Source organism: Chiloscyllium plagiosum, chromosome 13 (genome assembly GCF_004010195.1).
Source record: "Chiloscyllium plagiosum isolate BGI_BamShark_2017 chromosome 13, ASM401019v2, whole genome shotgun sequence".
Classification (NCBI taxonomy): domain Eukaryota; kingdom Metazoa; phylum Chordata; class Chondrichthyes; order Orectolobiformes; family Hemiscylliidae; genus Chiloscyllium; species Chiloscyllium plagiosum.
In genome coordinates, this window is record NC_057722.1 from 44114477 (window position 1) to 44131691 (window position 17215).

At 37.3% G+C, this 17215-nt stretch overlaps 1 protein-coding gene across 1 annotated transcript in view; it reads right to left on the minus strand.

The window, feature by feature from the left end:
• The window catches only part of LOC122556378 (probable cation-transporting ATPase 13A4), a 107626-nt gene that overhangs the window by 14421 nt on the left and 75990 nt on the right, over positions 1-17215 (minus strand). The window contains exons 20-27 of the mRNA XM_043703012.1: positions 13836-13987; positions 13190-13300; positions 12975-13054; positions 11920-11962; positions 8706-8815; positions 5182-5278; positions 3595-3667; positions 535-709 (exon numbers count right to left, since the gene is read on the minus strand). Of these exons, the coding sequence (XP_043558947.1) occupies positions 535-709; positions 3595-3667; positions 5182-5278; positions 8706-8815; positions 11920-11962; positions 12975-13054; positions 13190-13300; positions 13836-13987 (841 nt within the window). The remainder of the gene's footprint in view (positions 1-534; positions 710-3594; positions 3668-5181; positions 5279-8705; positions 8816-11919; positions 11963-12974; positions 13055-13189; positions 13301-13835; positions 13988-17215) is intronic.

Sequence of the window (17215 nt, forward strand, 5' to 3'; positions counted from 1 at the left end):
CCAAACCAGGAATGATGTGAAGAGTTCTTGGTTGCTTATTCAAAAAATTACAGGCATTGGAGAAGACACAAAGAAGGTTTTCCAGAATGGCACCACAATTGGGTGGTTACTTTTATCAGGAAAGATTTAAAAAATCTGTGACCTTATCTCCAGAAAAGGAAAGAGGTGACTGGATAAAAGTCTTAAATATAATGAAAGATAAAACAGATGGACAGATAGAAAATGATGTTTTCTTGCAGGTGAGACCAGAACCAATCCATCAAAATTAGATAAACATCAAGAAATGGGAAATTCAAAAGTAATATCTTTACCCAGATGGTGTTTAGAATGTGCAACTCGGAAGGAATTCTTGTGGAAAATAATATCAGTGTCTGTAAAGGGGAAGCTGAATTAGGATCAGATGAAGAAAGGAATAGAAAGATGTTGTGGGTTATATGAAAAAAAGGTGGGAGAAGACTTCTATTCAGTTACTTTCTTCCTATTTTATCTAAAATTTGTTGTAAATACTTTGTAATGCATTCTAAAGCTTTGTACCTGTATATATCTGTGGGTGTGTACCAAGGTTGTTGCTGAACCATTATGAATCCAAACACGTGTAAAACCAGGCTTAGAATAACATTAAGAATAACCGACAGCAGCAAAGGTGGAGAGATAAGCTGACCAGGGGGTTGATTTGGATCCAACTGTGGATAGGCATGATTAAAGCTCACTGAAATACAAACAAAGTCTTGAATTAGCTCCTAGCAGTTCATTTACACCAATATGTGGGACCTGCTGAAAGACACATGGACCTCTTTTAAATATTACTAAAAGAGGTCTTTAATAAAGAATTACATACCATCAACACAACAACATTAAAAACCTCTAATTGGCTGAACAGTTTTTCTATTATTATGAGATTGAGTGAAAGGACTGCAAGATATTCAACTGGTCTCAATAGTTTTAAAACAAAAGAACAAAGAGTCTTCAGAGCACATTACACTGTTGAATACACATTTTTGACTCATGACGCAAGCAAGTCAAATTTGAATTCTTGAGAATTTATCGAGTTAGAACATATTCCTCTGTCACTTCCAAAATGGAGCAAGCTATTGGCTTCATGGTAGCATTCCTATCTCTGAATTTGAAAGGTAAGATTCAAACTCTAATGCAGCCATTCCTGGTGAGTGAAACCCAAAGTATTGGTTTTGAATTCTCAGTTGGCATCTAATGGGATACTCACATCAATGTAGTTGGTGGAGATTTTCCCCTTTGTCTTTCTATGTGGGGATAAGTGTGTCAGGTAGTTGCATACCTGCTGCCCCAGTTGAGTGATGACTAACCTGATAACCCACCAATCAGCTCACTGAGAGTTGACAACACTGGAGGTCAAAACACTAAACGCTGCTGGCTAGTCAAGACTGGCAGCTTTAAGGTACTAAAATCTGCTATTCCTTTCAGGTAAGTGGCAAAGAGAGAAGAGACTTTTGGTTTCTTGTCACAAGGTGGGGCTCATGGGCAGAGAGGGGTTGGGGGAGTAGTGGCATGGGCAGTGTTTGGCTTTTTGAGATCAACCCTGGCCTACCATTTGTGCCTTTGATTGCCCCATTCTGGGCGCATTTGGTGCCCCTCACAACTCAGCAAGCAGGACACACTGGTTTCCCAGGTCGGAAACTTGCCGCCACCTCTTTAATCTGCCAGGGAGGAAGGTGATGGAGGAGGTGGTGAGATGAGACTCTAAAATGCCGTTAATTGATCACTATGGACTTTAATTGCAGGTGAGTTGAGAAACGTATCACAGACCTTATTGCGTAGCATTTAATTAGAAAGCTAGCGAGAGGGAGTGAGTTTCTTTCCAAGGCAAACTTTTTACCTTTTCATCACTTCTTTTGCTACCTCCATGCAGGGGAAATTTCCATCCATTGACTTCCTCACTCATCATGGTAAGGCTTGTAGTTGGTGATAAAATGTAAATCATTCTTAATGTGTATAAAAGGTATTTAAGCCCATTGGTGCAGCATTACACATCATTTAACTGTGATTTTACAACTTCACATTCTCTTCTAGGAGTTGGAAAATAAGAACTAACAACTGCTACATTCTCTATCACTACTCATTCATCTGTGTACTCTGCTCTGAAAGATGAGGCTCTGGTGCTTTTCTTCTCAACACAGTAAGTATTTGTTAAAATACTTTATACATCATATTTGGATCTCAATTCTGTTAGCACCATTTAATGGGAGGAATAGAGTTGTCTTAAAAATGTATTGTTTAAGATTATGCTGTAATAGATCTACATATAGTACATAATGTCATGTCACAATTTACAATGTACAGCAAATTTAGAAATTTTAAATTAGTAATTTAAAACTATAGTTGATTTAACAATGTACGCACTGTTAAAATCATATGATACAATTTGCACAGTAAAAAAGGCTTATTAATATTTCAATTATGTAGGCTGCTTATCCATTTATAGGCTTTCTTGAATGTGGAACCAGGTGAGTGTTGTATATCAATGGAGCTGAAAATGTGTTGCTGGAACAGCGCAGCAGGTCAGGGCAGCATCCAGGGAACAGGAGAATCCACGTTTCGGGCATAAGCCCTTCTTCAGGATCCTGCTGCGCTGCTGCGCTGTTCCAGCAACACATTTTCAGCTCTGATCTCCAGCATCTGCAGACCTCACTTTCTCCTTGGATATCAATGGAGCAGATGAAGTGCTCATCAATCTTCTATGTCGGTTGTCTGAGAGATGCATCTTTCCCCCTTTCACTCCAGGGAGAGTAGTGAGTTCCCAGGAATAAAAGGAGCAAACCATGGAGATGACAGGGCCAACAATACTTTTTCATGAATTGCACCATTATTTTTCTCGTAGGACTGATCGTCACTGGGAGAATTCAGGTCCTTACGATTCCGCCATCACAACCAAACAGAATGTTTTGGGTCCAAAAACTGACTAAAACAAAGTACTTTTTCGATACTTAATAAATTCCTTCGAAATCTTTACATCAATATGCTATATTATCACCAAAATTCATGCATACCAAAGCAGACAATAATATTTTCTGACAAAACTACTTGAAAGTTCTTTTCCTTAATAATTTGAATTCAATGTTTTTTTTTCCTCTGTCTATGAGTATGCAGGAAAGTGCCAACAGTTTCTCTAATTTATACACAGATTTTCTACAGAATTTAGAAGCTGATAAGATGGAGTAGGACTTTCACTTTGTGTGCAATTAATGATTCGGGACAAGTTAATCAGAAAGGGAATCAAGGGATATGGGAAAAAGGCAGGAAAGTAAAGTTGAGAATCAGCCATGATCTCATTGAATGGCAGACCAGACTCGATAGGCTGATTGACCTACTTCTGTTCCTATGTTTTATGATCTAAAATATACATTGAAGATGCTATTAACAAAGACCATTATGGAGCATTTTTGTTCAAAGTGTGTGGCAAAATGTTTGAAAAGATTCGGTAAATGTGTGGCAAAGCGATCACCTAGACTGTGTTTCATCTCCCTAATCTAGAGAACACCACATTGTGAGCAGCAAATATAGTAGATTAGATTGAATGAAGTGCAGGTAAATTGCTGCTTCATCTGCTGGAATACTTACTTGTGATACCAATTACTGTTGCAATAGCTAGATCCTCGAATAAAAATTGATAATTTCCAAATGTATTTGCTTGCTAAATTGAAAGAAATATATATTAATACATTGAATATGTTTAACTTCTATTTAATAGGAAATCTTAGAATAGTGACTACAAGCTCTAAAGTTGCGATTTTGATATCATGTTGGGAAAACAAATAGGCTGCACATTACATAAGTAAAAGTAATATCAAATGTATTTCTATACCTCATTAAACATGCAGATCACAGCCTTCATTTCAATTGACAAACTAATGATTCAACTTGATTAAAAGCTTATACATGCTGCTTTGTAAAGTATTTGTAATTGTAAAAATACAAAGTGTCAATCTGAGCTCCCCGAGGGCCTAATAGGAGGAATAATATCATTTGTGGCACTTTGTAGAGTGGAGGATCCTTTAGTTTAATTTTTGGGGTATTGGTGTGATTTTTCACCTGATGCTTTCTTCCATTACGTAAGAAACTGGGCGTGGATAATGTGGTATTGAACAATCTAACAGACATTTATTGCAACTAATCATTATGTGTAAACATTACTTTCCTCAGGTACATAAATGTCTGGCTAATATTGTTACAACAGAAGAGCATGCTTCTAGTAGGTTGTCATGCTCAACATTATCAGGTCACCATGCTACGATACAGTGATGGTGTCATAAGCATGTCCGTTCAAGGCATACTGACACACTGATCATGACATCTAATGCAACATGCTGAGTTAAAAGATTTTAACTGTCGTGGCCAATCTCGCACTCTGAGTATTCTTGTTTGAGAGGAAGAAGTCAGCCAATATATGAACTGTTAATCACCTGAACTAGAAAATATATATAATTTATTAAATAAGGACAGCATTGAACTTTGTTTTGATTGAATAACCTGTTCAAATGTAATCTCTGGACTAATACATAAAGACTGGGAAATTGGGTAAGATTACACAAACAGAAAACATTCAATGCAACCATAACATTTCCAAAAGCTCAAAGAAATAAAATTGAAGACAATAAACAAGTGATTTTTGTAAATTTGAGATTTGCTTTGTGAAATGCATGCATTTTAATAAAGAGATTCCTGATTAGAAACAGTACACTTTAAAATTTTAGCATAAATTTATAAATTGATGTAATTAACACTTTTAAATAAGTGGATTCAATTTCCTTGGTTAAAGTGTACCCTTTATTTGAAAATCAATACACGTTTGAATTCACAGTTGGGTTGACAGCAGAATTTAGAACAATCAGATTAAAGATGATCAACCGGAAATTTTATCACAGTTTTGTTGTGCATGCCTGCCTTTCCAGCATTTCATTTCAGGTTCTCAGCTGTATTTTGCTGTTGTTTCAGAAAAATAAATGTCTTTTCTTAACTCTGGTCTTTCAAATTTCAATGGATTTGGCACACCTTATAACCAGTGCTCTGAATTTTAACCAAGGTCTTTTGAATCCGCAGAATGAGATGAATATAATACATATTTATATAATTTGACTGACTGAATTAAAATATGAAAATCTTTAGATTCTTTATCAAGAAAAATAGTTTTGAAAAAATTACTCATACCCAGTACAGACACAAAACCCCAATATACTGGATCATGCTGTAGAGAGCCATATACTTAAATATGCAAAATGAAGACACCACTGCAGCCCTTCCCTCCCTGTTAGGGAACAAAAAACATTATAAAGACATTTATTGCTAAGCTGTGAATAAAAAATAAAGTACGTGCCTAACAATTTTCATTCCTAAACCTATCCAGCTTGACTTTGTCCCCTTCATCAAGGATAATCAGTTTGTGTGTTTCTTCTCTGTATAACATTAGTGAATAATATAAAATGCTTATCAACTGTGTTGTAAGCTGGATGTCATGTAGCTTTCACTGTATTGTGGATCAGATGGTACTTAAACAATGTTGAATTTTGCATAAACTCTACATTCTTAATTGACTGAAGTTGAATAACCTTGGGTGAAAACTTAGCTGAATTAATGAGAGCTTCTCACCATTTAAATAAAAATCAAGGATGTATTATGCCTATAACATATAGTGCTTAAAGCACTATTCATATACCAAATTAAAATCCATGGAATGTATGCCGAGAAATGTCTCTTTGAATAAAGCCTAGAATTGCAGGATTCCGCATGGCATACAGTTCAATTGATTATACATCCATTGCTTTGCAAATGCCACATATTAAATCTGCCCTATACAAGTGCTGAAGAGGATTGCACTACACAAATACCCAGCTATTGTTTGATCGTAGGCAGGATCATCATGCAGGACAAAATCCAGTATACTGCGTAAAGAATATATGGATGTGCACTGTGCCAGTTCCATTTCATCCACCTTGGCAACACGGGTACACATATGTCAGCATGCATATAATAAAAAACATTCTTGGGAAGAGGAGGTTGCTGGTTGGACCAGCATTTATTACCCATCCATACTTGCCTTTGAGAAGATGGTGAGCAGCCACAGTCCATTTGGTACAGATATGTCTCCAAAGCCATTAGAGAGGGAGTTCCAGGATTTTGACCCAGTGACACGGAGGGAACAACAAAATAATTCCAAATCTGAATAGTAAGCAGCTTGCAGGTAATGGTGTTCCCATGTATCTACTACCCTTGTTCTTTTTGCTGAAAGTGGTCATAGATTTGGAAGATACTATCGAAGGAGTCTTGGTGAGTCTTGTTGCTACTGAGCATCAGTGGTAGAGGAACTTAATGTTTGTGGTTATGATGCCAGTGAAGCAGGCTGCTTTGTCCTGGACGGTTCTAAGCTTTTTGAGTCTTGTTGGAGCTGCACCTATCCAGGTAAATGGGAATATTGTATCACATTCCTGACTTGTCCCTCATAAATGGTGGAGTCAGGAGTTAAGTTACCACTCCAAGCTTCCTAGCCCTTGACCTGCTATTGTGACCATTGTATTTATATGGCTAGTCCAGTTCAGTTTCTGATCAATGGTAACTCCTAGGGTGTTAATAGTGGGACTCAGTGATGATTCTCATTTGTTGGAAATGATCATTGCCTGGGATGTGTATGGCATGGCTGTTCCATGCCACTTGTCAGCCAAACCTGATTGTGTCCAGATCTTGTTGAATTTGAGCATAGACTGCTTCCGTAACTGAGAAGTTGTGAATGGTGCTGAACATTGTGCAATTGTCTGTGAACATCCCAATTCTGACCTTATGAGGGAGGGAGGTCATTGGTGAAGCTGTTGGAAATGGTTGAGTCTAGGACATTACACTGAGGAACTTCTTCAGAGATATCCTGGAACTGAGATGGATGACCTCCAACTACCACAACCATCATCCTATATGTAGATAAGACTCCAACCTCTGGAAAGTTTTCCCCCGATTTCTTTCAAACTCCAGTTTTCTGAGAGATCCTTGATTCCACACATGGTTGAATGCTGTCTTGATATCAAGGGCTGTCACTTTCCCCTTATCTCCAAAATTCAGCTCTTTTATCCACATTTGAGTCAAAGCTGTGACGAGGTCAAGAGCAGAATGGTCCTGGTGGAACCCAAACTGGGCATCAGTGAGCAGATTATGGCTAAGCAGGTGCTGCTTGAAAGCCCTATTTTTGACATTTTATATCACTCTACTGATGGTTGAGAGTAGGTTGATGTGGTGGTAATTGGCCAGGTTGGATTTGTCCTGCATTTTGTGTACAGATTGTACCTGGGCAATTTTCTACGTTGTTGGGTAGATGCCAGTGTTGTAACTACAGGGGTGCAGCAAATTCTGAAGCACAGAACATCATTGATAGAATGTTATCTGCATGCATAGACTTTACAATATCCAGTGCCTCCAACTGTTTCTGATACCATATAAAGTGATTCGAATTAGTTGAACTGACATCCATGATGCGGAAGACCACTGAAGGAGGCTGAAATGGATCAGCCGCTTGATACTGCTGGCTGAGTATTGTCGCAAATGCTTCAATCAGCCTTTTCTCTTGAACTGATGTGCTGGGCTCCTTCATTATTGAGTTTGGAAACATCTGTGGAGCCTGTTCCTCCAGTGAGTGTTTTAATTGTCCACTACCATCACATGGATGCAGATTTTCAATTGGCTCTGTCTAATACTTGTAGCTTATGCTATTTGTATTTTGTAGCTTCACCAGGTTGACACCTCATTATTTGGTGTGCCTGGTCCTGCTTTTGGCATGCCCTCCCACACTCATCATTGAACATAAAGCCTATTGCACCCCCCCCTTTAGTGATCAGATTTAAATCAAAATTTGTATATCTCAGCAAGGACTCTTCAATCTGATTTTTAAAGAATACATAGGATTGCTCACCCCATTTGCACTCAATCTCAGGTTCCTATAGCCAGTGTCCTTCTGTTTTCATTCTGTAACTACCATAAATCAATATGCCAATGCCCACTGACTTTTATGTCAGATGTTTAAGGACAGCGAATGGGAATTTCATTTTTTACAAAATCTGGGCAGGATGCAGAATCAATTAATTATCTTATTGCTTGGAATCAGTACTCATTAGTGAAAATATAGTTCTTGCTACTTGGTATTAACAATGAAGACAATAAAAATATTTGAATTTGTAATAATAATGAAAACCAGTACACTTGTAAGTTAAATCTGCTGTATCTTAAGTGGGAATAGCACTTGCCCAATGACTGATTGATTGATTTATATGACTGAAATGGCATCCATACTCATGCTTCTAATGATCCAGATGGGGTGATTGTGATTTGAAATGCAGAACAACTCATTATAAAAGTACTACAAATAAAACATGCCTTTGATTCATTCAGTAATTGAGAAATGCCATTGAAACGCAAAGCCAAATTCCAACCATGTTTGCTTGACAATTCTGTACTGTTATATTAATGTTCAATTGTCCTGTTGAATATTTTGACTCAAAGCTATTGCTTGTAATATCTTAGCATTTATATTCTGACTTGTATTAATTAATTTCCATTACGTTGGTTCTCTATGAACTTGATTCTTAAATGTTAACTCTGCCCAAGTAAGATTTTTTGAGAAAAATCATACAATAAACTTACTGTTCAAATGATGATTTCTCACATTTTTATATAGATTTTGATGTTGCTGGACTTACTTGATAAGTTGTGGAACGCAGTCAATATTTGGAATTTTTGAGGTAAATGGTGAAGCGACTGAGGCTTCTTGTTCAGATAATGAGATCCCTGCATGAGCAATCTTTAAAGCCTAAAAATAAAAATATTTCACTCTTACATATCTGAATCGCTTTGTTTTTAACAGTAACAAGGTTAGCCTTTTTGAAATTATGCTTTTATAAACGAGACATTACTTCCACTGAGATCATTTCTGTACTAAGCAGCAAACATATTCCTGAGAATTTGGACTCATGATCAAAATGGGCAGCAAGTCAATAAAATTCTTTCTTTGCGTGTTGGTCCTTGTTGGCTTGATATCTGATGGAACTTCAATATTGAGCCTCATTTGAACTCATCGGGTGAACTTCAGATGGAACTGGAGTGGTCAATGCTCTGGGAATTCTGTTGTCGAGCCAGTTACATGTAGGTCCATGAAGGCCATGTGTTCATGACCCCAGATTTGTGCTCCTATCTTTCATTTTTTACTAATAAACAGACAAAATTATGTGGAATTTCTTAATCAAGCCACATGATATTTTCATTTCTCAACTTTCCTTGATGATATGTATTTTTAATTATAAATATCTAAGCATAAAATCGTGTAAATTAAGTCAGCCCCAACACATGTCAGAGATGTATTAATAGGAAATCCACTAAAGGCTGAAGGTTCATCATTGGTAGCCGTACTGATATTTATTTTTTTCATGGTATATTGTCTTTTCTCTGCGTGTCATAGTTTTTCTCCTCTTTTGTTGACTGTGATATGAATTCCCCTGCAGTTGGGAGGGAAGGTGAAAAATGCAGATTTTGTGCCAGAAACTAATAATGGCTGTGTAATGATTCTCATTCCACTTTTCCTATGTTTGCTTGTCCACATTACTGAACGGCTTTGAATGTTTTGGGGAGGACTAAAAACTCCAGAGTGACACTCCTCTGGGAAGACAGAGATGCAAAGATCTACCTTGAGCTCCTGAATTAAAAAGGCAAATATTTGTTAAAAGAAGATAATTGATTAAACATATGAAGAAATGAAGAATAATCTTTGCATATCCAATGCAATCAAAATAATATTTCAGGTGGATACATTTGGGATCAATACTCTACCAAGAAACATCAGCTGAGAAAAAGATTTTGTGTAATAAGTTGTCAGCTTGGTCAAAAAAGGGAACATGCTGGATCCAAGTAACTGCTGAGGTTGCAGCGAGAGAAGAAAATGTTGCGAACTAATCACTGCTTAGTTATTTTTCTCAAGGACAAATTTTATTCAGGACTCGCAGTTGCAAAATGAGACAATGGAAAAGATAGAGGTTACAGCTGAAAACAGAAAAAACAAGTCTTATTATTCTGTCATTAATGAAATCAAGGTGAAATAACAAGACAAACACCAAGACTTGAGACTTTACAAGAGCAAAATAAGTTGTAGATGATCATTTAATCCCCTCAAATCTTCAAGAGCTAGGACCTAAACCTATGGCATAGATATCTGCAAAACCATTGTATCCTAATGTCAAGAAAATTAGAAGCCAGTTATAAAGTCTCAGTAGATTCTTAATCTGCTGACTTTGTTAATTAAGAAAACCCCGCAACTGAATACCATGGCTGTGATTAGGAACTCAAAGATTTAAAAATAAGTCTGCCACACTGTGATGGTGTGAGTTTACAAACTAATATGCTACTTATTTACAATTCACAAGTATTGCTGACATACAATTTTGTTACTACAAAGCAAGTTTTATATCACATTTTCTCACAGAAGAATGGAAATTTACCATCAAAAACAAATCTCTGTAGTTTCTCTGAAGATTAGTAAGTAAACATAATTAATTTTGCATCAAGAAGTTGTTCAGATGGAAAAGCATATTTCACCTCTGACTACCAGGTCAAGTGCTACAGTTGCTCTAAGCACCTCAAACTGTAGAAAGAACTCTTGTCAATATTTGCAACTCTTGAGTGCTCTTCAGTGACCTTCATCTGGAAAGTGCACAGCATGACTGGGAGCCGAACGTAGGCTCTAAATTGATATAATGCCCTCACAATGAAAATACCTAAGTTTGCCATCTATTGACTCTATGGAAAGGTCGCAGATCTATTTTAAATAGCTGCACATTAGGTCAGGATTGTAATTTTTGTCTCACATCACAAGACTGATTTAAACTAAATGTTAATTAACCTGGTGACATTTCTAGCTCCTTTCATTGAGGCTTGAAATAAGCAAAAAAAAAAGGCAGGCAGTAAAGTAGGCCTGAGCTGCACACCTACCTATCATTTCATAAGATTCAGATATAGCTCACTGTCTCACCAGACGGACATTTAGGGTGTTCAGAAGCTGAACCTCAATTTCTATGTATTTTCATTTGATTACATCTCTGACTTCTTTAAATTCCTCACTCTGGATTGCTATTTTGAATCAGAAGTCCTCAATGTTCTAGTTTTATCTTACTGAAAGAGATTAACAGGATTTGAGAGTGAACTACTACAGCTTCAATTAAGTTATAGGCCTGGGAGCTGGGAGATGAAAATGTGTGAAAATAGGGAAACCTCTTTCTTTGTCTGGTTTGTTATAATTGATCAGGTCTTACATTACATGTGAGTTCTGTGAATGATTTCACTTCCTTTCTTTGCAGATTTTCTTCATCCATAGGCAAAAATGGAAATGTTCATTATAGATAAACACTTACATTTACCCAAGGTAATTGTTTCCACATTTTGAATGGCATTACTTGCGTGAGAGGATTATCTACTCAGTTTTATTCATATCAATGCAAATCATTTTCATCTGAAAAATTGTAAGGCTATGATTAAAAAAAACCTGAAGTTTCACAGTTGTACTAATGCAAATATTAAGGTTAAATGTTAATTATAATGAGGTAAAAACAATGACTGCAGATGCTGGAAACCAGATTCTGGATCAGTGGTGCTGGAAGAGCACAGCAATTCAGGCAGCATCCGAGGACAGGCAAAATCGACGTTTCGGGCAAAAGCCCTGTTAATTATAATGTACAGGCTCAGGGTTAGTGTTAGCACAGCTGTTGTGAATCTTTTCTTCTTCTTGTTTGCTCTCTCATTATTTATTTGAAAACACATTTTATAGAGATTCTATTTTATGTGATCTAAACCAAAAGAAATAAAAAAAAATTGTCTTTTATTCACAGGGTTTAACTGGATTCTACTGATTAAAATTTTAGCCATACTTACCCCACAGTCATTTGCACCATCTCCACACATTCCCACAAAATAACTGGAAAATAAACAGAATTATTTCCAATAAATATCCAATTATAATTCTATGACTCTCACAAGAGTGGTCCTTTCCTCACTATTGTTCCTCAAGAGTACATATTACCATTTCTAAACTTCTATTAAACTACACAGGAAGCCTCTTACAAAGTTCAATGCATGCCTTTGAAAGTGCTGCGAGTTAATTTCTTGCATTGTTCAGAAATTGGCATTTTTCCTGTAATGCATCAATTTAAATGTCGGTGGCCAATATAAACTGCTACCCAACAATCTTAAAAACGGAAAAATAATGCTATTGCTTCTACACTGAATTATCAATTAGAACTCAGATCACTATCAAAGTAACTGGGTGTCAAATGTGAGATCTTGGTGTTGTAATTTACACAAAGCTTAGCAACAAGGGCACTTCCATACTTCAGGGAAGTGTAACGGAGGAAATATTAGGGAATGAAAGAAATAACTTGATTCTGTGAAGATGGACGGTAGGTTTGCTTTATGTGGATGAGTGAACATGTGATGTGTGATCTTTTAGATCTGAATTCATCTTGTGATATAGTTTGTATTATTTTTCTTAAATTTATTTTTGGAAAAACAGTTATATTAAAGAAAACTGAAGAACATGGAACAAAATAATGCAAATTTTCTGACTTGTCATGGAAAACCTATTTGCATAAAAGCTTTGAAATAAAATTATTTATTTTTGCTCTGATTTATGGTCAGACTGCTGCCAGAAGCTAGGTCAATCAATTTAATTGAAAGGTAATAAGAAAATAAAGTCAAAAACATCTATTACAAAGTACTTACTAATTTACCCATAGATTAGAATCTTTTGTTTTCTTGCATTACAACTCAAAATTTGGGGTTGGTCAGGGCTTACACTGATTTAATTGAAAGCCAAATATTTAAAATAATGGTAAATTAACATTTATGATTGATGGTGTTCACTGAAGGTAATTCTCATTTAACTTAGTATGCATGTGGTTTATTTAAAACTATACATTCAAAAAACTTACTCCATTTTTTGAAACTCCTCTATGAGGCTTCCCTTCTGGGATGGTGACATTCTGGCAAAAACTGTAGCACTTATAAGCAACTGAAATGAAAATACACCAAAGAATGTTTGCTATGAGGAGTGCTTATTTGATAATATTATACATGTACAGGAATATAATTTAAGAAAAGTCGATACAATATTACTTTACATGCGTTCATAGGGCTGATAACTTACCTTAGGTAACAAATGGTTGAAGTGCTGCACTAAAATGTTATAAGATTTTCCAGTCATAACAAAATGGAAGTCTTTCTTCTTTACAAACCCATTGATAGGAATGTTAGTTTCCTTGAACATATAAATACCGGATTTTGTTTATTGCTATATTAAACAAAGTTATAGATGCAAAAATAATATTTCTGTTATATATTTGAATGTGTGTTACAAACTAAAGCTTTCAGATAGTATCAAATGTAATGAAATTAACGCTCATGGGGTTATGAGTAACATTTGAACAAATGATTCAGATGGAAGCAATGGTCTGAAAGCTTTAATTTTACAATCTTGAATTGATTTATGTTATACAGCATAGAATTGCTAAATATAAACATAGTACTGAAAAATTATTGTAAGTTTACAATATTTAAACATTATTTCATAAATATCACAATGTACTTGCCAACATACAGACATAATAACTTGAATAACTGAGTTGCAAGGTGACAATTTAAGCATCTGTTTCTGCTGGGAAATTGCTTACTTTTCCCCAAAATATCTGTGAAGCTCCTCAGATGATTATCATTTGTAACACATTAAAAACTAATAAGATCTTCATTAAATACAACATTATTGTGAAAACTGGTACCTAATACTAAATGCTTACATCAGTGTTCTTGCCATTTTCCATTATCTTCCAGGTGATGACCGCTGGACCAGATTCCTTGACTTTTGAGGCTTCAATTAAAATGATTTTGTGAGTTAAGGGAATCATTCCAGCATTTCTCGCTATGGTCACAGCTGTCTGCAAGTTATCACCTATAGAAAGTCACTGCAATTTAAAAACAATTCATGACAGTCTAACTGCTAATTGTGAAAAATAATTGGCAAACATCCTACTACCACGCAAACATGCATTTTAAGAACTTCTTCAATATATTCACTTGTTTTCCAACAAGTCCTTCTGAAAGTAATAAAACAAAAAAAAGGTGGAGAAATGCAGCAAATGTGGCATCATACAGCTTGGAAACAGACCCTTCAATCTAACTCGTCCACGATATAACTCTGACCAGATATCCCAAACTAACTTAGTCCCACTTGCCAGCACCCGGTCCATATCTCTCTAAACCGTTCCAGATGTCTTTTAAATGCTGCGATTGTACCAGCCTCCACCACTTCCTCTGACAGCTCATTCCATACACGTATCACCCTCTGCATGAACAAGTTGCCCCTTAGGTCTTTTTTATATCTTTCCCCTCTCACCCTAAACCTATGCCCTCTAGTTCTGGACTCCCCGACCCCAGGGAAAAGACTTTCTTTATTTATCCTCTCCATGCCCCTCATGATTTTATAAACCTCTATAAAGTCACCCCTCAGCTTCCAATGCTCCAGAGAAAACTGCCCCAGCCAATTCAACCTCTCCTTATAGCTCAAATCCTCAAACCCTTGTAAATCTTTTCTGAACCCTTTCAAGTTTCACATCCTTCCGATAGGAAGGAGACTAGAATTGCACGCAATATTCCAACAGTGGCCTAACCAATGTCTAGTACAGCCGAAACATGATCTCCCAACACCTGTACTCAATACTCTGACCAATAAAGGAAAGCATACCAAACGCCTTCTTCACTATGCTATCTACCTGCAACTCTACTTTCAAGGAGCTATGAACCAGCACTCCAAGGTCTCTTTGTTCAGCAATACTCCCTAGGAACTTACCATTAAGTTTATAAGTCCTGCTATGATTTGCTTTTCCAAAATGCAGCACCTCGCATTTATCTGAATTAAAATTCCACCTGCCACTCCTCAGCCTATTGGCCCATCTGATTAAGATCCCGTTGTAATCCTGTGGTAATCTTCTTCGCTGTCCACTGCACTTCCAATTTTGGTGTCATTTGCAAACTTACTCACTATACCTCTTATGCTCACTTCCAAACCATTTATGTAAATGACAAAAAGTAGTGGACTCAGCACCGATCCTTGCAGCACTTCACTGGTCACAGGCCTCCAGTCTGAAAAACAACCCTCCACCATCATCCTCTGTCTTCTACATTTGAGCAGGTTCTGTATCCAAATGGCTAGTTCTCCCTGTATTTCATGAGATCTAACCAAACTAACCAGTCTCCCAAGGGGAACCTTGTTGAATGCCTTACTGAAGTCATACTCATCACATCTACCACTCTGCCCTCATCAACATCTTTGTTACTTCTTCAAAAACTCAATCAAGTCATGAGACATGATTTCTCACGCACAAAGCCATGTTGACTATCCCTAATCAGTCCTTGCCTTTCCAAATACATGTACATCCTGTTCCTCAGGAATCCCTCTCACAATGTGCCCATCACTGACGTCAAGCTCACTGGTCTATAGTTCCCTGGCTTGTCCTTAACACCTTTCTTAAATAGTGGCACCCACGTTAGCCAACCTCCAGTCTTCCGGCACCTCACCTGTGACTATCGATGATACAAATATCTCAGCAAGAGGCACAGCAATCACTTCTCTAGCTTCCCACAGAGTTCTAGGGTACACTTGATCAGATCCTGGGGATATATCCACTTTTACGGGTTTCAAGACATCCAGCACTTCCTCCTCTGTAGTCACCATCTACTTCCTTACATTCTATATCTTCCATATTCTACTCCACAGAAAACACTGATGCAAAATGCTTGTTTAGTATCTCCCCCATCTCCTGCGGCTCCACATAAAAGCCATCTTGCTGATCTTTGAGGGATCCTATCCTCTCCCTAGTTACCTCTTTGTCCTTAATGTATTTGTAAAAACCCTTTGGATCCTCATTAACCCTATTTGCCAAAGCTATCTCATGTCCCCTTCTTTCCCTCCTGATTTCCCTCTTAAGTATACTCCTACTGTCTTTATACTCTTCTAAGGATTCACTCGATCTATCCTGTCTATACCTGGCATATGCTTCCTTCTTTTTCTTAACCAAACCCTCGATTTCTCTATTCATCCAGCAATCCTTACACCTACTGCCCTTACAGGAATATATTTTCTATGGTGTCTCGTTACCTTATTTCTTAAGGCTTCCCATTTCCAGCTGTCCCTTTACCTGCAAACATCTGTCCCCAATCAGCTTTTGATTACCTGCAAACATCTGTCCCCAATCAGCAAAGACCATCAAAATTGGCCTTTCTCCAATTTAGAACTTCAACTTTTAGATCTTGGTTATTCTTTTCCATCACTATTTTAAAACTAATAGAATTATAGTCCCTGGCCCCTGTCACAATGCTAGTCCCTATTTTTCTAAAAGCTGTTCCTTGGCTCAAGGATTAGATTAGATTAGATTAGATTCCCTATAGCATGGAAACAGGCCCTTCGGCCCAACAAGTCCACACCGATCCTCTGAAGAGTAACCCGCACAGACCCATTTTCCCTCTGATTAATTCACCTAACACTACGGGCAATTTAGCATAGCCAATTCACCTGACCTGCACATCTTTGGATTGTGGGAGGAAACCGGAGCACCCGGAGGAAACCCACGCAGACATAGGGAGAATGTGCAAACTCCACACAGACAGTTGCCCGAGGCTGGAATTGAACCTGGGACCCTGGTGCTGTTAGGTGCAGTGCTAACCACTGTGCCACCGTGATACTCTGTCCTTGATTTTTTTCAGAGGGGCAATAAACTGGGCCGGGCTCCAATCAGTCTGGTTTGGTACAGAGATGAAAAGGATTTTGAGAGGCCTTTTGTTTATATGTAAACAGATGAGACCTCAGGCCAAAGTGATCTTGTTTTAGAAATGACCTGTATAAAGGAAGGAGAGTTGTCATCTCTCTAGCTGAGCTGAGCTGAACAGTTTAGTTCAGTCTGATCTGGTGAGAAGTTGAACAGTGAGCTGTGTTGGAAACTCTCTCCCTCTGCTTTCTGTCCTTCAACTTCAACCTGTAAGCATGTGTTCCATTTATACTTGCTTTTAAAGGGAGTTTGCTTATTGGGACTGTTGTGTATGTTCAGAACAGCATACTTAAGTCTAGTTGGATAGACAGAGTTCTTTATTCTGCGGGGGTTCCTTATTCTGCTCTTTGTATTTC